This window comes from Girardinichthys multiradiatus, chromosome 4, assembly GCF_021462225.1.
Source record: "Girardinichthys multiradiatus isolate DD_20200921_A chromosome 4, DD_fGirMul_XY1, whole genome shotgun sequence".
NCBI classification, from domain to species: domain Eukaryota; kingdom Metazoa; phylum Chordata; class Actinopteri; order Cyprinodontiformes; family Goodeidae; genus Girardinichthys; species Girardinichthys multiradiatus.
The window spans coordinates 12,838,042-12,859,348 of NC_061797.1; the positions used below are offsets into that span (position 1 = coordinate 12,838,042).

Here is a 21,307-nt window from a genome sequence, read left to right on the forward strand (position 1 = left end):
GAACGCTAATGTCTCTGATCATCCCAGGTTTGAAGCTCATCAGGTTGTAAAACTCAGGATACAACAATTTTTTTCAGAGATTTATTGATGAAGAGTTTCCAGTCCGAACAGAGAGACACCTAAGGACAAGACACAGGATAAAAAGACGGAGAACTTGTGGAGTAAGTCCTTCTATAACAAACCAAGGTTTACAATACAATGTTATGATGAAAAATGACCTGTTTATGGATCCGACATTGAATATACTATTAAAGAAAACCCAGAACTAGTTTCTGATTCTAGGACCAGACACTGTAGACCTTTGATGACTGATTATTCCAGGTTGAATCTCATCAGTTTGTAAACCTCCACCTTAAACACCACCAGTCAGGAGGAAGATAAGAAAACCAAATCAACAAAAAAGTAAGGAAACTTGTTTTTACACAGCTAAATATTTGAAATATGCGTAAGGCTGAGGTCAATGTAAAAAACCGTTTCTGACTTTCTGCTGTCCTTGTTTATTCTCCTCATTGACCCTGTTGTCTGGTCTCTGTGTGTTATTGTTTTGATCCACCAACAACTGAAGCAGAGGACCTGCTGGATAAAATTCATTGTAGAAAAAGGTGACTCTGTGATTGTGACTTGATCAGAAAGCCATTGTTGTACAGCGATGGATTTGGTTTGGCTTTAAGCAACTATTAATAATTAAAATGAATAATTAACAATTATCAACAAAAATATTAATAAAGCTAGAATATAAAGTTTTCAGCCAGACCAACAAATCAAAGCACCACTACGGGGCAATAGTGATTGGTTTAACTTGTTGCTGAAATGTGCTGTACAAATAAACATGCCTTTTATTAACAAACCAAACTCTTATCATAAAAAGTGCATCATCTGAGGAAACTGAAGAAAATCCAAAATACATGGACTATGAACTCCATGATATACATCAAGCTAAATGACCCTCCAGAACAAGCTAAAGTGGTAGTTGTGAGTAAAATAGAGGATCTGGAAAAGTACTGCTGAATATAGACAAGTAAAAGGTAAATTTGGACACATGGATATGCACTATGACACAGTCAGAAGGAGTCAATCATCTTACATGTAGAAATAAAAGCGACTTATTAACTTAGGCTGAGCAGCATGGCGATATAGAACTACAGTTATTTGAATACACAAATTACAATGTACATGATGTGGAGAATACTATTGATCTGGACAATAATTTTTTCAGTCACATCAATAATAACTGCCGGTATTATACTGAAGATCAATATAAAGCTATAAATAAGGATGGAAAATTATTATTGATCCATATTAATGATTTTTGTTAACCAACAATCATTGCTTACAAATAGAAATCAGAGATGCACTCTGGTTGTTGGAACCTGGGAGTGCTCCTCTCTATTTGCCTGCTAATAACCTTATTCAGTCACTAGGTAGAGCCAGAACCACCAGGGGTACCGGGTACAGGTGTCGCTCATCACCAATCATCTCTGGAGCTTTATATGGAGATGCAGCCTGTACTTCACTCCCTGAGATAAAACTAAAACAGTTGTATTTAGTAGAAAGGAGGTTGAACAAATTGATTTAAAAATGTATGGAGAAAAAATTGAAAAAGTAAGTAACTTTAGATTTCTTGGAATATTATTTGACTCAAAACTTCTATGGGGTGACCATTTAAGATATATTGAGGGAAAATGTAAGAAAATTGTGAATATAATGAGGTGTTTAACAGGATCAGACTGGGGGGAAGATAAAACTGTTCTAAAAATGATATATCGCTTTGATAAGATCAGTATTAGATTATGGATCTGTAGTATATAAACAGGCTGCAAAAACTGATTCATAAATTAGAGATAATTCAGAATCAAGCGCTGAAATTATGCTGTGGGGCTATGTGAACTTCTCCAAATTTGGCTGTACAGGTGGAAATGGGAGAGCTCCCTTTGAATCTAAGATATAAACAAGTTATGAGGAATTATTGGGCAAATTTGCAAGGACATAAGGCAGAAAGACATCCAACAGTTAAAAGTTTAGAGCCGTGCTGGGAAAGTGGAAAGGCAAAAGTAGACTGTTTTGGTTGGGCAGCAAACAAATGTGAGGAAATGGGAGAACAAGGGAAGAGATTTAGCACAGCTATGCCCTATTCAGTTACACCTTATTGGTTGTTTCCTAGCATTAATGTTGGATAAGAGGAATTGGATAGATGTAGTACGTCATAGAATTGAGAACACATACAGATCATTTCTTGTAATATATACAGATGGTTCTAAGGATTCAGATTCAGGTAAAACCGGATTTGCATGTTTTATTCCTGAGTTAAACATATAATTGAAACAAAGAACATCAGATCATTTAGCTGTCTTTACAGTTGAAATGATTGCAATTCTGATGGCGTTACAATGGGTAGAACAACAAAATAGAAAGAGTTCTTATCTGCTCTTATTCACTGTCCTCCTTGATGTCGATTATGGGGTTCTCATCCAAAAGCCATATAGATTTACTATATGAAATTCATGAAATTTTATTTACACTTATACAATTTCATTTAATAGTTAAGTTCATGTGTATTCCTGCTCATAAAGAAATAGAAGGTAATGAAGCTGCAGATCGTTTAGCCAAACAGTCTTTAAGTAAAGATAGAGTTATGGAAATTGCATATAGTAAATCTGAAATAAAATCTGTTACTAAGAACAAAGTGAAATCAGAATGGCAGCGGCTTTGGGAAGAGGGAACCAAAGGGTGACATCTCTTTCAAATACAAAAATCGGTAGGTAAAATGGAAGTAACTGGAGAATATCGGAAAGAACAGGCATAACAAGATTACGATTAGGACATACATGATAAATAAAACATTAAATATGTTGGGTAAACATCCAACAGGCAGATGTGATTGTGGAATGGATTTGGAAACAGTAAAGCATGTTGTAATTCAGTGTGAAAAATATAGGGAGAGTAGAGAAAAATTAAAGCAAGAATTAAGGAAGTATGGTAGCGAAACATTAAGAGTGAATACAGTACTAGCTAAACATGAAATGATAAATAGAGTATTCATAAGATTTTTAAGACAAACGGGATTATTTGCAAGAAATAAATTAAATTAATTAATTAAATAAATAAAATAGCTAGATACTCTGGCCCACACTCCAGCATAGTACATGGCGATAATGCATCTAAACGTTTGATGCCACCTGCCAAAAAATCTCAAGAAGAAGAAGAAGAACTTCACTGCCTGAGTGTTAACCTTCAGTGGTAACTTGACTGGCCTTGAGAATTATGTTGCGTTTTTTTCTACGCAGAAGATTCTTGAAACTTACCTCTTGTATGATCTTTCCTAGGCCTCCTGAGACCCTGACTCCAAGTGCTGGCAAAAATCTCCGCTTTCACCCAAGATTCTCTGCCACACTAACTATGTCTTTGGACCAAGGTCAGCTGGCTGCCTCCAAGCTCTGGATCACTCCACACCAGGAACGAACCAGCCCACGCTCCACCGTGAGTCCAAGGATCAACTCTCTCTGTGCTCTGACTACCACGTCTTGTTAAGGCCCGTAGGAGGGATCTTGGACCTGTGTATTCCTCTCCTGCTCAGACTCCGGAACCAGGACTCCTGGGAACACCTACTTCCTCGGTTCCACGTCATTCCTTCCTCCAGAGGCTTCCACCCCCTCAAACCTGTAAGCAACATTATCCATTTCACTGATTTGTCACCGCCCCCCCCAGAAAGAAACCATACTCACCACTATCTCTTCCCGTGCAGCTGGCGACCATCCATTCCCTACCCAGTTCCAGTTGTACCTGTGATTAGAGAAAAGTTATTAGAGAAAAGTGATTAGAGAAAAGTTAAGAAAAAAGGAAGAAATAAAGAGATTGTTAAACTACATCTGTTTTCCTGAGTGTAATCTGCATGTGGGTCAAAGCCATAAAATCCAATATGACACTGGTGTTGTGATTGTGGACTCAGAAGCACTTAATGATTACAAGTTAATTCTCATTAATAATTGATAAACATTAGCCAAAACCACGCTAAATGTCACTGTTTGATCAGCTGCTCCACCAATCGATGGGGGAACTTTGACCTTATTTTGACAGATAAATCACTCTAAACACAAACGCTTCTTTTTATATATGTGAACATTTATTGACCATATAGCCCTGATATAATTACTATGCTGGTCCAAAAACCTTCACCTAACTAACAAGTTCTATTCTACAGAAGGGAGTAAAATGACTATCTAAAAATAATAATTAAAGAAAATATATGCGCATTGAGTGTCTATGAAGATCAGTTTTATGGACAAAATGTGCAATTTGGATTAATTAGTGTCTGGATGGCGGCTATCAGCTGGTAGAAGCATGGGGCTGTGCCCCTTTAGCCACTAACAGCTGATTGCCCCAAATCTCGAACCAAGGGTTATAAAACTCTGAGGCGGGAACTTGGTGGAAAAACTCCAGTAATTAAACTGGGACAACGGGGGCAGAGTGTCAACTAAAAAACGGTAAACTTCTCATCCATCCAAAATGGAGAAAATATGAGGAACCATTGCAGTCGACTGAATCAACAAGGAGGAAAACTCATCTCCTTGGCAACAAACCTATGTGGGTTTTCACCTGCGCTGGATATCGGCGTGGTCTTTGATCGATAAATGAATCTTCTGACCTTCTTGTATCAGACAGATTTCCAGCTTGCAAGCTCTTCCGGGAATGGCCGTGTGGAGAAAAAGTTCGCCTGCGAGCTTTTGTCTCTCCAGATATGTGCCTTCGTTGCGTCGCCCGTGAGACACGTTGGAAATGGCAACGAAAGTTTGGTCTCTGCGGGTTTTATAATCCCAAGTGACGTCGGAGCTGCGACACCTGTTGAGCTGCGCATGTCGAACTGCGCAGCCTAGTCGGTCTGTCCGACCAAAATGCATGACCCCAACACTTAGAACATGCCAACCCATTGTTTCTTGGGTCAAAATTACTTAAATTTTAAAATGTAGTTGTTCTTAAAACAGTACAAGTGGTGTTTAAGGTCAAGAATTAGGTATTACCGGAAAATATTAAAAATGTATTCAAAAGTTGTTTATTGACAAAGGGTTAGGGTTAACATCAAGCAATTCAAAAAAATATAAAGATAAATTATTCTGGCAATGTATGACATGCTGAATGTGTGTAATTTAGAAACTTAATTTACTCAGAAAAACTTACCTAATGAATGTACTGAATATCAGTAACTTTGAGATATTTACTTGTGTAATTGTTTAAGAGAACAGGATGTTGGAAATTTCAGTGTTAATTGTGCAATGGCAAAAGGGGTGGGGTTCAATAAGCTGTACCTCCACCCACTCCTTTTCGAACATGGGGATATCTGTTGTGGTAAAAGAATTTACTAATTATTGACTTCTCAGGTTTAACTCTGGAGGAAAATCAACAGCAACAGATCTTATATGCTTTATTTGTTGTTGTTTTTTTTTTTTTACAACCATCCACCCATTTATACACACATTGAAACACTGATAGTGGTAAGCTACATTGTAGTCTCAGCTGCCCTGAGGCAGACCGACCATGGGCAGGCAGGGCTGCCATTCAATCAGAGCCACCAGGCCCTCTGACCACCATCAGCAGGCAAGGCGGGCAAGTGTCTTGCCCAAGGAGACAATGACTGAGACGGACCGAGCAGGAGCTCGACCGGCAAAACACAGGTTACAGGAAGAACTCCAACCTCTGGGTTATATAGATGGATATTTCCTGTTAGATTTCTGTTAGATACTTCCCTGAGTTTCTTTGTGTTTCTGTTCAGCTCTATTCTGGTTCATTGGTCATCTTCCATTCCTGCCTCAGTATATTAGCTCACTGGTTCTCATTGTTCTCTGCTGGACTCTCCTGCTTGACTGCAGTTCCACTGCCAGTATTTCCTCTGCTTCATGACTGTTTTCCTAATGCAAGACCATTTTTTGTAAGTTCTCTTTATTTAATGACTAATGTTTATTTAAATCTTAACATGGCTAACAGCAATGTGAGTAAGAACTGTGAGAAAAAACTCAACTCCCGCTCTTAGGATCACCTAAATAAGCGTCCTTTTCTGATACTTGATTTAATCTTGGGCACACTGTCCTGACCTTTTCCCACATGTCTGTAAGCATTAAGATGCCGCATGGGGTTTGACTACCTTTTTCTATTTGTAATTAAGCACGGGGAAACCTGACATACAGTGGCTAGGAATATTGATGCTTTCTTAAAACCTTTTTTACTGTATACTAATTGTAACCAAGGATTTTGGTCTGTTTTTACATTTTTACTTGTGCTTTTCTCCACAAGCTGGCGTGATGGCAAATGATTGTTTATGGCTTTGTGGATGGCTTTGTCATGGTGTGGCATTTCGGACTTTGTTTTATGGTTTCTTGTGATGATTTATTTTGTCTAGATGTTTCTATTATGTTTATTAGTTTGTTTTGCTCCCTCTACCGCCTCCTGGTGTTTTGTTGTTTTCCTCCCTCATAGTTGTTTCCTTATTACTTTGTATGGTTCTATTATTATGATTAGTCTCTATATTATGGTTCTTTGTTCTCCTGGATTCTTTAGCTCCTCTTTTAGTATCTTTGTGTTTATTTATGGTTTGGTATTTTTCACCTTGCACTCTTCTTGTTTTTCTAGTCTATGTTTTCTGTTCCTCCTCATCTTTATTCCCTTTCTGTGTTTTTATTCTGTTCTGTCTAGCTTAGTTCTTTATGTTTAGTTTCTAGTGTTCCAGTTCTTCTTCCTGTTTGGTCAGCTTGAGTTATTGTTTACTTTTATTCCAGTTCCTCTGTTTCATTTACCTCTTGGTTATTCTAGATTTCTTATGTTTGGGTTTAGTCTATTGTTCTGCTTAGGTCTTTGTTTCTCTTTATTAGTTAATCAGTTCCACCTGTCTCTTCAGCCTCCCTGTCTCCTTGCCACACCTGTTCTGTGTCTTTTTGATTATCTGCCCTTTGTTCTCCTCTCACGTCTCCCTGTATATTAGTTAGTCTGTGCTCTTTGTTCCCTGCTGGTTCCTCTGTTTGTTCACACTCTGTTCTGCTTGTTTGTTCACGCTCGCAACCCTCGTCCTTGCCATGTTCCTGCAGTGTCTATAAGTTGTTTTGAATCCAGACTCTGGTCAGTACCTGCAGTGTGTTTTTGTTACGGTTTTGATATTTTGGAATAGACTGATGACTAATTGAAATGCTGCGCCCGAGCTCTTGTCTGCGCTTCAGTCCACCCCAAAACCTTATTGTGACAGGCTTTTACCTGAACTATGTAAGATGCTGTAACAACGATAGAGCCTCTGTCTTGTACCAGTTTGTAATGGGAATGAATAATTTTGGTTGCCATTCAACAGTAAGGTGTGATCATGGAATGGAAAACACATCTGTGGTTTGTTCCATATTTTTAAAGAAGGGGGCTCAAGAAGTGTGGTGTCTGTGCAATAATAATGTTATTCCAGATATTTTATGTAGGCAAAAATGACACAGCAGTTAATTTGATGCAGTGCACTTTAGGTCCTCTGCAAAATGGGAATCATGGCATTGATTTAATCTGCTCTGTTGTTAAACAATCTCAGTCATAATCTTCAGAATGTAGTTTTCATTGTGCAACATTAAAGTGTTGAAAGTGAAGGTAATGACTGTTTGAAACCAAACTTTTTGTTGACTTTTTGAAAATCAATTTCCAGTAGTAAGATTTAAATGTGTATATTTTAATCCAGGTTTAGACTGTAAAGCTAAAATAAACAGAGCTGATTGCCCTTCTGGAAGGTTCTCCTCTCCCCAGAGAGGAACGCTGGGGTTTTGACAGAGTAACCTTTAGGTTCTTGGTCACCACCCTGACTTAGACACTTCTCCCCCCCTGATTGTTCAACTTCTTCCATTTACAAATGATGGACGCCACTGTACTCATTGGGACCTTCAAGGCAGCGGAAATTGTTCTATATCCTTCCCCAGATTTGTGCTTCAAGACAGTCCTATCCTGTAGGTCTACAGACAATTCCTTTGATTTTATGTGTAATCTTTGCTCTTTGACATGCACTGTCAACTTTATGTAGACAGGTGTGTTCCTTTCTTTATCATGTCCAATCAACTGAATCTACCACAGGTGGCTTCATTTAGGCTGTAGAAACATCTCAAGGATGATCAGTGGAAACGGTATGCAACTCAGCTCATTTTTGAGCTTCATTGCAAAGGCTGTGAATACATTAGTATGATTTCTTGGTTTTCTATTTTTAATAAATTTGCAACAATCTCAAAACAACTTTCACATTGTCATAATGGGGTATTTTGTGTAGAATTTTGACAGAATAAATGAATTTGATACCATTTGGATAAAGCACCAAATGGCACATCATTTTGAAGTGGCAGTGAAATGATATGGTTTTGAACGTTTTTTTTTTTTAAATGTGTAAAGTATCCATTAGTATCCTGGCCACCTACTATTAACCTATAAAAGTAATGTAAAGTGAAGCCTAAAAATAAACCAATTAGTAAATAAAGTCAACCTGTGAGCAATTTACTTTCAGTATAGGATACACCAGGTTGTTAAAGAACACTTGGGACCAGAGAGCATCATGAAGACCAAGGTAAAGTTGTGGAGAACAAATGTTTAATGTCTAACAGATCACTTTTTATCAGTTTCTTTTTTCTGAAAACTAAAGTATGGCACACACGCTAATCCCCCAAGACATGTCCATCCACCTACTGACATGCTGTCCAAGGAGAGCAATAATCAGTGACGCAGGCAAAAGGTCTGTCCAACCCCTGATTTAACACCCACTGTATGTAGATGCCTAACTCTTGCAAACCACGTCTTTGCAAAATAAGCGCTGATTGGTTTCTCTCTGCTTAAATTTAGCCAATCAGGGACAGTTTTAACCCCCCTAGCAACTGTATTTGCAACGGCCAACAATCTGTCCACCAGGGGGAGTATGCGTCACATAAAAAAAACAAAGAACACAAAAAAGAAATAATCTTACTTTCTTTTTCATTATTGATTACGAGAATTTTCCATTTGTATTTTAGATCTAAGCTGGCTGTAATCAACACAAAATAATTTGACCCATGTTACCATGATCAAAGTAAGCCAGAAGATGCTGATTGTGAATTTAAAAATCAGACAACCATTATACATTGATTTCAGAATGAACCGTGCAAAGCATATTTATAGCCTTTTTTCGCAAGAAAGAATCAGTTACCATTTTAGCTGCAGACATTCACTATTCTTGTATTTTTTAACTGAGTATCATCATGTTGTGACTACAGTGAGAAAGAATCCTGAAAGTGAAACTTTTGTAAGTCAGTTTTTAGACTGCTAATGTGAAGAACAATATTCAGAGGTCATCATACACATGTAGCCATCTGCCTTTTCTTACAAGCAACATTGTGTTAGGGCTTATTAGGTACTAACAAAATGTTTAGTTCACAAGCTCCCAAGTTGTTTGGACATGAGGAATTTAAGTTATCTGTTGCGCTGATCCCATCTGGTGCTCTTGAGTCCTCATCAATTAGGTAAATGTTTAGGTATTCATCATCAGGATTAATGCAGCTGATGATCCCATGTAAGAGAATGTTGACGCTTTCCTTTTTTTGTTTGCAAAATTTGCAGCATTACAGGTATTTTGAATACAATAAAGTTTTCCAGTAATGGGTGGTAATTTAAAAAAAGGTTTAAAATATTAGCATAAAATACCTTAGGCCTTGTCCCCTTTGGCAGAAATAACTTCAGCGAGATACTTTTTACAGATGCTCCCACATTTTCCCCAAGTGCAATGTGACACAGGGCAAAATTCATGGTGGATTCTGCATTGAGCTAACCAGGTTCTGCTGGAGGCTTCTTTCAGGGTGAACTTCCTTGGATGGTCAGATTTGGTTTTGTTGGCAGTTGTTTTGAATGTCCTCCACTTGTAGACATGTTTGGGATAGTGTAATAGTTGATTTCAAATTGATGTAAGACTTCTTTAAGTTCCAAACCAAACGCATAAGATGCTGTTCCTCCTTTCTAAAGGCCTCAGACAGCTCCATCGATCTCACCATGTTTACTCTTAGCCAGTCAGAGGCACACCAGATTTGGGCTCCTTTCACAAAACACTTCAAAGGTGGGATTAAGGTACCTCTTGGCCGTCCATGGGAGATATGGCCGCCTCCACTTGTGATTTAGGAATGGTTTAGAGGCAGCTCATTTTTGGGGTTTTATAACATAAATGTTTTGTGAGAGAGGTTTAAATGTCTGAGGTTTAAAGTCCTGCCAAAATTACTTGCATGACTTAAAAACGTCTGAAATTAGGAAATAATTTAGGAAGAAAGGAAGTGGTAAAAATGACAATCTCTAGTGCTAAACTGGTAGAAATACTTCAAATTGCAAAAAAAAAAAAGTTGTCACTGCGAAATACAGTTCTAGAAAGTATTGACTCAAGACTGGAATTCAAATGCACCCCAAACTTTCTAGATTTTTACTCGCAAAACCCTTGTTAATAGCCATTTATTATTCCACCTTACATATACCTTTTTGTTGATCTACAAACCCATTCAATAAATCAGAATATTGTTGAAAATTTATTTCAGTAACTTAGCTCATTAAATGAAACACATATGTAAAAAAAAAATAATAATAATAATAAAAAAAAAAAAAAAAAAAAATATATATATATATATATATATGATAGATGATAGATAAACTGCATACAAACTGATGTTTTCAAGCTAATTGTGAGGATTGTCTGCTTACAGCTAATGAAAATACATTAAAAAATACAGAAATAATTAAAGGTTGTTATTTTCAAAAAAATATCTGACAAGCAATCCTCAGTAGAACACATATTCTAAGTTTTTGAACATGACTGCATTTGAACAAAACCCCGATAAATAAAAAAATTGTGGTTGTAATGTGACATCTGAAAACGCGTAAGGGATGTGAGTAATTTTTCAAGGCCAAATGATCCAAATCATGAAAACATGCCGAAATTCCCATCTGTAAATGTTGTAATATTGCTTTAAAGTAAATTCAAATATATACCTTTTTTGGTCATATTAGTGCATTTCTTATCCGGCCGCACAAGCGCAGTCATGTATAGACACGTGACTTCTGCTGGCGGTGTGTTGTCATGACGACTGGGGCGTTATTAATGGACGTCGCTTTAAAATTCTTCCAAAGGTAAGACTGATATAAAAGTGCTAAGAATTACTATGATAGACAGTTTTAAGCGTACATGACCTGGTCATGCCTTTAACACGTTTAAGGTAACCTTTCACATGCTGCTGTTTCCATGAAGGAAGCCTATCCTATCGTCCAGTTGGGTTTTCTAGTGCGTCAAAAGTAAATGATGACGAACAGAGTTTCAGAGCGCAAATAAGCGGGCTGTAACCCTTTGGTGCAAGAATAAAATACCAGAAAACATTGTTTTGTTATTTATTGGATGTATAGGATACAACAGAAATGGCAGGACCCGGCAAAGCAGTTCACACCAAACAAAAATCCATTCTAGAACCGACAGATGAGAAGCAGGTACGCAACATTATTGATTAAGATTGAAACTCCCTAAATTGCATTTTAACGCAAATCAAGTAAAGATATTGTTATTGGTGCATTTTTCTTATTATTAAATATATTACTTATACATAGACATAGTTTCTACTCTGCTAAACAAAGTTAAATAATCTTTGATATATTTAATAAATGTGGCTTTTCATCAGCTTCCAAAGAGCACAAACTGTCTGACATGCACAGAGGACGGCAGATTTCTAGGTCTGGGTCACACCCTGGGCCTGTCGGTGTGGTGTGCTTCTTCTTTCACCCGTGTTGCAAAATGGCTTCAACCACAGCTGGAAATTACCTTCATTCAGATGACCAGAATGGCTGAGATGACCTATCTGCTTGGGACCATCGATGATATGGGTAGAATTCCTCTGATCAGCCAATAATCTAATCCTTAGATTTTCATGCCTTCTTCTTATTAACTATAATGCTTTGCAGAAGTATTCATGCCCCTATTTTGCAGTGTTACTGACACAAATGTCAATGCATTTTTGAGATATTTTAACCAAACACAAAGTAGTACAAAAATGAAGGTGAAAGAGTTTTTTTCAACTTCTTTTACAAATAAATATTTGAAAAGTTTGGTGTATATTTGTACTTAGCCCCTCTTAATTCTGATGCCCATTAATGAAATCCATTGCCTTCAGAATTTACTCATTAAGTGAATGAAGGCCACCTGGGTGTACTTTAATCTCAGTATAAACCCAGCTGTTCTATGAAAGGTTTGTCCGAGCTATTGCACCCTGTTGGCGGATAGACCCCTCGGAGTCCCTACAGCCCTTTTTCCCAGAACTGACACCTACAACACTTTCTTATAAAGCAATGACTCTCAAATTGTACTATGCTTTTAACACTTTTAACCTAAATAAGGCAGAGGAATGGTTACAGAGATCAGTGCTGAGGCTCCCATCCTGGATCCGTTCAGTGATCAAAGTGACGAAGCAGCCCCGAAAGAAGGTCGCATGTAGTTTTATATCTGACATTCCCTTGCAAGGGATGTGCACTCCCTCAGTGTTTATTAGTAGACTAGTGTCACCCTTGTGGTGTCTATCTGATAGAGTCTGTAATAGCAGGTGTCCAAACCTTTATCTAAGTGTGGCTGCGGCATTCCAATCAACCCATACAGACTGTTCCACAATCAAACCCAGTGTACTAAACCTTATGTCAAACCATAGGCCATTTGTCCTTTTAATGTACGTCAATGAGGATTCTTATCCATATCCTAACAAAAGTGAAAACAGAAGAATTTATACTATATCATTATGGTGTGTGTGTGTAAAAACTCATAAGTGATAAGAAAGGTTATTCCTAACAATCCCCCTGATGAGGTGTCATTTAAAAGCACCTCACAACTTTAGACCAGTTAAGCCCCCAGGCACAAGGTAGACAATGGAACATCTACAACAAGGTAACCCTCCTCCCAAAGGAATCACCCAACCCTGCAAGAGTATGCAACACCTATATATGACCAGAAAATCTCCTTTCAGTTGTCACATGGTTCCCTGACTGGGAATCAAACCCAGGCCACAGCAGTGAAAGCACAGAATCCTAACCACAAACCACCAGGGACTTCATACAGAGGTTTGTTAAAGAACATTTGTGAACAAACAGCGCCATGGAGACCAAGGATCACAGCAGACAGGTCAGGGAGAAAGCTTTCGAGAAGTTTAAAGCAGGATGAAGTTATGAAACAATAACCAAAGCTTTGGACATCTCATGCAACACTGTTCAATTCATTAGCAAAACATGAAAAATATGGCACAGCAGCAAATCTACCAAGAGATTTTTATTCACTTTAACTAAGAGGCAGGTCATGAAAAGCATTCATTAGAAAAGCTGCCAAGAGGTCCACAGAAACACTGGAAGAGCTATGGAGAGCCACAGCTCAGGAGAGAGGACAACAACACTCCACAAATATGAGGAGTGGCAAAAGGAAACTAGTTTTAATCTAAACTAAAATGAACTCCCATTTGCAGTTTCCCACAAAATATTTAGAGGACACAAGTAACACATAGAAGAGGGTATTCTGATCAGATTAGATTAAAATGTACAGAATGATGTGCAACATCAATTCAAACAGAATAGAATGATTTACAAATCCTGTTCAACCTACAAGAATACAAGATATTTATATTTATGTTCAAACTGATAAGCTTTATTGTTTTTATATAAATATTCACTCATTCTGAATTTGATGCTTGCAACATGTTCCAAAAAAGCTGAGTCAGGGATATGTGTACCACTGTGTTACATCACCTTTCCTTTTAACAACACTCAATAAGCGTTTTGCATATAGGTTGAACAGGATTTGCAAATCGTATTTGGGTTTTTATTTACATTTTACGCAGCCTCCCAACTTCATTGGAATTGGGGTTGCACACTGGACATCAGCCTGAACACACCATGCTCACAGTGAAACATGGTGGTGGCAGCATAATGCTATGGGGGTCCTTTTTATTTGCAGGGACAGAGAAGCTAGTCAGACATGATAGGAAGATGGCTGGAGCTAAATACAGGACAAGATACTCGAAGAAAGCCAGTTACATGCTGCACAAGACCAAATAATTACTTTATGTTGGTCTGTCAATAAAATACATTGAAGTTTGTGTTGTAATGTGAAAAAAAATTCAACGTCTAAGAGTACTTTTGCAAGAAACTGCACGTTTCCCTTGTCAGATTATTGCATGCTGTCATACAGAACATTTATCTTAAATGGACATATTCCCCAAAGATGTTATTTGTGAGAAAAATAACTGATTTAAATGACTCATGCCTGATTTCTAGAAACTACGTCTATTTAATATCCAAGTCTTTCATTCCCTAGGTGTTTCCAGAGTGTTTGGACTTCACTCTGATGTCATTCATCTTCTCAGTGTTATCAACACCATGGTGGGTACTCTTACTTCTATTTATCTGTTATTTTGATGTGGCTGGCTTGTTTTCAAAAATGTGATGATTATAATGATCGATAGTTTTCTTATTCTTTTTATGAACTGAACAAAACCAAAGTAATAACAATAAATAATCTGACAAGCAGGAGGATATCAATGTAAGGAGCATTTTTGTGACATTTGACCTACATGAAAGTGGGCATTATGGAGCAGCATCAGTAAGCTGTGAGTGATTGGTTTTAATAGCATGAACACATTTTATCCCATCTTTACATTCAATGCTGAAATCATACATCTTTGCAGGCAATGGTGCAGTGTGGCTAGAGATCTATCAGTTTCCTGTAGAAGCATGGCTGAGAGAGGTAGAGATGGTGTCAGCACAACAAAAGGTAATGAACTGTGATCTGTTAGGATCTTGGCTACATTAAGTGTCTTGTTGCTAGAAAAAGGCCACAAAGAATGGAATCATTTTGCAAACTCTTTGTACATAGTGCATATAATATTTTTTTCTTGCCTCTTTAAAACTGCAGCAATTAAACCTCTTCAGAAGTCTAATCTGGATACTTCAATATTTGACCATGCATTTTTGACTGTTTATCAATAGATTTACTCTTTATATACAAACATTTCTTCAGTGCTTACCAGTCATGTTTTGCCACACCACAGCATTGAGATAACATTGGTCAAAGTTTAAGTAATATAAGTCTCAACAGTGATGCATCAAAAACTTTTGCCTTTGTCTGTTATAGTACTAAACTGGTTCAGTTGGGGAGTACTTTGGCAATTGTCATTTGGAAATCACAAATCTTACTGAGCCAAGGTCAAATGTGGGGTTCCACAAAGCTCCCTTCTTGGAATACGTTTATTCAACGTCTATAGCCCACACTACGGAGCGTTGCAAAATCTCTTACCATTTGTATGCTGAAGAGACACAACTAAATATTTTTGTATCATGGCCACAGTTCCTGAATCAGTGTGACTGTTATATAGATGAGTGGGTGGGTCAGAATTTCCTTTTAAGATTAATGCAGAAAAGGCAGAAGTAATTGTTTTTGGCCCCAAAATATGAGGTTGGCACTAAACTACTTTAGATTAGCCTAAAAACCACGGGGAATGCAGGAGACATAGATAACAGACCAAAGTTTTAATATCCTCAAAAGTTTTTTTGCCAAACCAACCTGCTACTATTTCAAAAACATTTTGAAAATAAAGACTTTTACAAAACAGGACACAGAGAAAATATGGCATGGGTTATTTTGAATAGGTTTATCTTCTGGTCCAAGTCTTCATTGAAAATTATTTTGATCTCAAGGGAATTTATATCATGCCTATTCATTTTAAAATAGAATTTTAATATTTCCTCCTTTTTTGAGGCAATGATTCAATTTTACTTTTATTTTTTTAAAACCAGCTGTTCTGTAGAAGGTTTGCCAGACACACCTACTTGCAATAGACTACGTTACCCATTTAGAAAGCTAGTTACAGGTCAAACTTTTCAGACCTTGTTTTAATCTTCAGGATGGAAACTTATCTGGAGGATCAGATGTGAAATGGTCTCTAGTTACACTGCTGATGAAAATCTCTCCCCCTACTGTTCCAACCGGTAATACAATATTTTAAATGTTTTACAGTTTTTCTGTGATGTTGCTGAATAGAAATTCAATCCACTCTTCTTTGTATTACCCGTGGTTGTTTAAATTTTAGATGGGGTAATAATGTGATTAAAAGTACTCTGTGTACATCCCTCTATTGAAAATAATACAAAAAACCTAGATTTTGTTTCTCTACCTAAGTTACAGGATTTAAACATAATATTAGGTAGTACATGTAAACAATTACAAGTTTTTTGCTGATTTGCAGGAAAAGCATCAGACTTTTTGACACACTGTATGGCTCTTGATATAATCCAAAGCAGCAGTCATCAGAAGGAACAATCCTCATTCAGTTCAGATGCTGGAAAAACAAAGATGACTCATGGAAAACCAAGGTGCAATTAAGTTATTAGATTGAAGCAAATACGATTAGAACCGGACTGCTACTCTGCTTTGTAATGCTAATTTAAATTTAGAATGTACTAAACACATTTTAAAATCTGCTGCACAAACACTGCTTTTCATGCTTTTATGTCATTTTAATTGAGCTGTCAACCATTAGATTCAAACAATCCTCTTGTTTTGCATTGTCTATTTCAGGAGTGGCACTCAGCACTTTCTCCTGCCCTGTGATTGGTCAACTGGTGACAGTAAAGCAAGACCAGGTTTGGAATGCAAAGGGCATTTTGTGGCATTCTGTAATAGCTGAATACTGTGTTTTATACACAGTAAAAGTCAAAAGTTCACATACCTTCACCATGCCATGGCCTTCACTTCATTTTTGTGCTTTTGATGTCATACTGCATGTGTTCTGTTCTTTTTGGGGCTGTAGTATTACATAACAAACAATTGCAATACATTTTTGAAAACCACAACTGAGTGCACTAGAGTGAATTTGCTTATGGATTTTCTCTCATCCAAATCACATCAAAATTATACATACAAGCTCAAATAAATACAAACACCCCAATGATATTTGACTAAATGTCCCATTGTAAGTTGCAGAGAAACTATACTTGTTTTTTTAGGACAGAGTACAGTGTCCTGGCTTAATATAATATTTAGCTGCTCTTTTTTGCAGAAATAGTAGAGTTCACTTAATTTGGTTGGTTTAATTGGTGAAGACCAAGCATTAAAGAAAACTATACATTTTTAGATAGGGTTATGGCCAGGGCAACTCCAAAGGCCTAATGTTGGGTAGTTTCATCCATTCTAGTTAGCATTATTAGCAAAACAATCACTTGGCATGATGTTAGCATCACCATGTGCTTGACAGTTGGTGCAATGTTCTTAGGTTGGAAAGCCTGACATTAACATCTTAAAGCACTTAAAGCATTTCTTGTCATTGCAGTCAAAGCAATGACGTGTTTTTTCACGTGGTTCGGCCATGTGAGCAGCTATAAAGTTTTTGTTCTTTTTCACTGCGGACACTAACAGGGAGACTGGTGCCTTGGGGAATACTGCTTTTTGTTTTTGTTCATTATAAAAATTTTGACAAATTTTCTTTCATCAGAGGTGAGTTTTGGTCACATAAGTGAAACTTTGACACAAAACAACAATGTTCCATACAGGGTTTGGTGTAGATAAAGCAGGCTAACATGAACCTTCAAATGTTCCTTCAGACTTATGCTAACAACATGAGATCAATTTCAATCATGACTGTATCCAAACCTCTCATCAGCACTGTGGAATTACTCTCATCAAGTATTAAAGTGTTCAACAGCCATATCCATGAAATGTATTTCCCACCGTGGCTGCATGTTGTCAGGTGTATCTTAGAGGATAACTCCTACATTCAAACCCTTAAAAAATGAATTGAAGTGAGCATAGCCCCTTCTCAGCAGGACTGCCTGTGGCTGTTGCTGTGTGGTGGAGCGGATCCCATAATCTCCTTCAATATTTGCTGCAAAAAGCTTCAAGCACCAAACCAGGAAGGACATTGTTTTTCTTCGTTTTTAAATATTCAGAGTTCTTCAAGCTGTTTGATCATGTCCTTTGTAACCAACAGAATAATACTTTTTTTGTTTTTTGTTTTCTCGAAGCAGATGTGACATCCTTGCCTGAAATGTTGTGGCCAAATGCAAAGGAAATCCTCTGCTCAGCTGTCAGCAGATGCACTTGTTACATAGCTCTTGGGCTTGAGGATGCTTTGGTGTGTATCTGGGACAGACGATCTGGTGAGCAAACATTATAAAGAATCTCTAAGATTATGTTCTGGTTTATACAAACTTCTGATATATTGTAGAAAATTCTGTCTTTTTTTAGGTAGTATTGCCTTTTAGGAACAGCTGTTCTGTTTGAAAGTAAAGTTGCCACAATGGCACATCCATGGACATCCGATGCAGTTTAGTTTCAGAGCCAACTACCCAACTAAGAACGCCAACTGTCATGTTATTGACAAATTAGACTGATGTTACATAAAGATATTGTTGTTGAAGCTATTTTTCTGAATTTCCAAAAAAAAAAAAGCATTTGTCCTTTGAACTATTGCTGTTTATGCTAACAATCTTCCATCTGTTTGTTCTTACATTCAAATGTATGCTGATGTTACTGTATTTTATATACACAATAACGGTATCTCCCACATAGCAAAGTAACAAACATAATTTCTATTTGTTTTATTCATTATATTCATTGGGTAAGGATCAGAGATTGTTGTTTGTAAAATATGAAATTCTTACTTTGTTTCTTCTTACCCTTAGGAGCCCCACTCTCCAGCGTTCTGTTACCAGAAGAAACCAGTGCCCTCTCCAGGATACAGTTTGTGGATAACTGGTCTGCGTCTGCTCAGGATTGCCAAATTGTGGCTGCAAAACCAGTCAGTGTGTTGGTGTTGTATAAGAATGGAGCAATTTATACAGTGACTGCAGGACAAGGCATGCAGTCCTGCACCATGCTGCTCACTGAAAGGTTAACTACACTTCACATGGTTCCAGTGTTAACAATGCAAATGAACGCTTTCCTTTACAAATAAATAGTTTTTCATTTGTGTTCATTCATTTTTATTGACACATTTATTTTCTATTTAATATCATAGGCCAAAAGACAGTAGGGATCTCCCGACTTTTACTAAGACCGTGCCTTTCCTGCAGGATGTGGTAGGGGCACTTAATCTGTTGGGATGAAATAAATGCACAATTTGTTCAATACCATAAAATAAATAATCATTTTAGACTAATGTGTCCATTTGCTGTTGTTTTTCTTGCTCAAACTAGTGGCTTGTGGTGCAAAGAAGTGGAAAAATAATCCTGAAAGATGTCCTCAACAGTGCCACTGTGTGCCACCTGACCCTTCCAACATCCTATCAAATCGCTTCCCCCTATAACCCTGTTTACGCACTAAATGCCAAACAGCAAGTGCTGTTCATACGAGGTGACTATTATGATCCTCATATGGCCTAAAAATAGTTCCTGTAACTAAAGGCTTTCATCTGTCTCCCAGGTGACCGGAAAACCAGCTGCAATGATTTGTTAAAGAAGAGAAGCCAGAGTCAGCTCTTTGTTTTCCAGTTTGATCAATCTGACATCATCAAGCCTCACATTGTTTCTCATCTAGACCCTCCCAGACAACAAACAACACTCTGTCATGGCAGCATGGAGGAAATCTGCAACCTCTGCCTTGAGCAAAGGTTAGCACTCTAGGCAGTAGCCAAAATTACTCCGCTATTTTTCACAGAATTGCAATTTGTTACCTTAACACATTTCATGTTATCACTACTTGGTTTTATCTTTTGCCATGTAGAAATTTTGGCCATCCTTTTATGCATAATCATTTAGATTTATACATGTTGGAGTGTTTTCAAGCATAAACAGCCTCAGTCAGATTTCAGCCCAGGTTTTTGAGCAGGCTGCTCCCAAACCTTCATGTTTTTAACCATCTAGTGGTGGACTTGCTTGTGTGGTTTGGTTCTTCATCCTCCTGCATAACCAGACTGGGTTTGAGCTTAAGGTCTGGGCCTTTTCATTTCGGATTTTCTGCTAGAGAGCAGGAATTATGGTTCCATGAATTATGGCCAGTAGTTCAGATGCTGAAGTGGGAAAGCAGCTCCAGACCATCACACTACCACTGCCATGTTTGACTGGAGGTGTGATGTTCTTTTTCTGAAATGCTTTTACTTTTATGCTAGATGGAAAGCGATGCACACCTTGCAAAAAGTTCCAAATCACTTCAGCCCACAGAATATTTTCAAAGTCAGGGATCATCAAGATGTTTTTTGGCAAACTTGAGAAGGACCTTTGTGTTCTATGTGGTCAGCAGTGGTTTTCACCTTGAAACCCTCACATGGATGCTATTTTTGCCCAGTCTCTCTTTCTTACTCTTGGTCACTGACTTAAACAGGGGCAACAAAGGCCTGCAGTGTTTTGGATGTTGTTCTGGATTCTTTTTGATGCACTTATAGAGTAATTCTGACAGGCGAGCCTCTCTTAGGAAGGTTCACCACTACTCTGTTTTTTCTTAATTTGTAGACCATGACTTTCACTGTGATTCAATGGAATCCTAAAGCCTTAGAAATGGCGTTGTAACCCTTTCCAGACTGACGGATGTCAGTGACTTACTTTCTCATCTATTCTTGATCATTTTTTTAAAATATTTCTTTAGATCATTCAGTCTAGTTAATGTTGACAGGTTCTATTTAATTGACTTTTAACAGGTGAAGCAGTAATAATGCCTGGATGTGGCTAGTGAAACTCAATCAAAACAAATGTGATAAATTAGTTATCATTTTGTAATTTAGCAAGGGGGATGATTACTTCACATAGAGTTACATTAATTTGTTGATTTGAAACATGTATGTGTGACAAGAAAGAAAAACAGAAGAAACCTGTAAGGTGGCGAACATGTTTATCACAACACTGTCTGCAAATGTTAAGGTTTTCACTCTCAGGATAAATCAACAAACCAGGGACAGCTCACAGTTAGAATATTAACACTGCGCTCTGTTTTTTTTTTTTTTTTGCTTGTTTTTCTCTGAAGAATGCATTCTGTGGATGAAAGGAACAAAGCTCTTGTGCAAACATGGGGAAAGCTGCAGGAAACTGCAGTGAGGATGCGGCAAACGCCATAGAGCAACAGACATCTGAAGAACTACAACAAATGAGCTACTATTAGGATATGGGATATATTTTTATTTTTTTATGTTCACAACACTTGTTTCAACTAAATATCAGTTACTCTGAATCAGTCATAGTGAATACATTTCATTTGCAATTATTAACAAGTTACAATTTACAAAACACTGTTTATTTTAATAACCCTTTCTTTAAGAATAAAACAGTTGAGTCATCTTTTCATGTTAAAGCTTTGCTTCATGTTTTATAC

The 21,307-nt window shown here is 37.4% G+C and overlaps 1 protein-coding gene across 5 annotated transcripts; it reads left to right on the plus strand.

The window, feature by feature from the left end:
* Positions 1-1,408: 1,408 nt before the first annotated feature.
* wdr93 (WD repeat domain 93) lies at positions 1,409-21,286 on the plus strand. 5 transcript variants are annotated; one of them, XM_047364069.1, is made up of 17 exons: positions 1,409-1,602; positions 3,324-3,659; positions 11,395-11,475; positions 11,664-11,865; positions 14,330-14,394; positions 14,540-14,621; positions 14,700-14,785; positions 15,915-15,999; positions 16,257-16,383; positions 16,589-16,653; positions 17,830-17,919; positions 18,034-18,165; positions 18,691-18,898; positions 19,026-19,086; positions 19,204-19,360; positions 19,430-19,616; positions 20,963-21,286. In XM_047364069.1, exons 3-17 carry the CDS (start codon positions 11,407-11,409, stop codon positions 21,051-21,053), a joined length of 1,707 nt encoding a protein of 568 aa, XP_047220025.1. In that variant the 5' UTR covers positions 1,409-1,602; positions 3,324-3,659; positions 11,395-11,406; the 3' UTR covers positions 21,054-21,286. The 5 variants fall into 5 exon arrangements, with proteins under 5 accessions (XP_047220025.1, XP_047220027.1, XP_047220030.1 ...); XM_047364070.1 differs by lacking the exons at positions 1,409-1,602; positions 3,324-3,659 and adding an exon at positions 11,066-11,124 and having other exon boundaries at positions 14,543-14,621; XM_047364071.1 differs by lacking the exons at positions 11,395-11,475; positions 11,664-11,865 and having other exon boundaries at positions 1,417-1,602.
* The last annotated feature ends 21 nt before the right edge of the window (positions 21,287-21,307 follow it).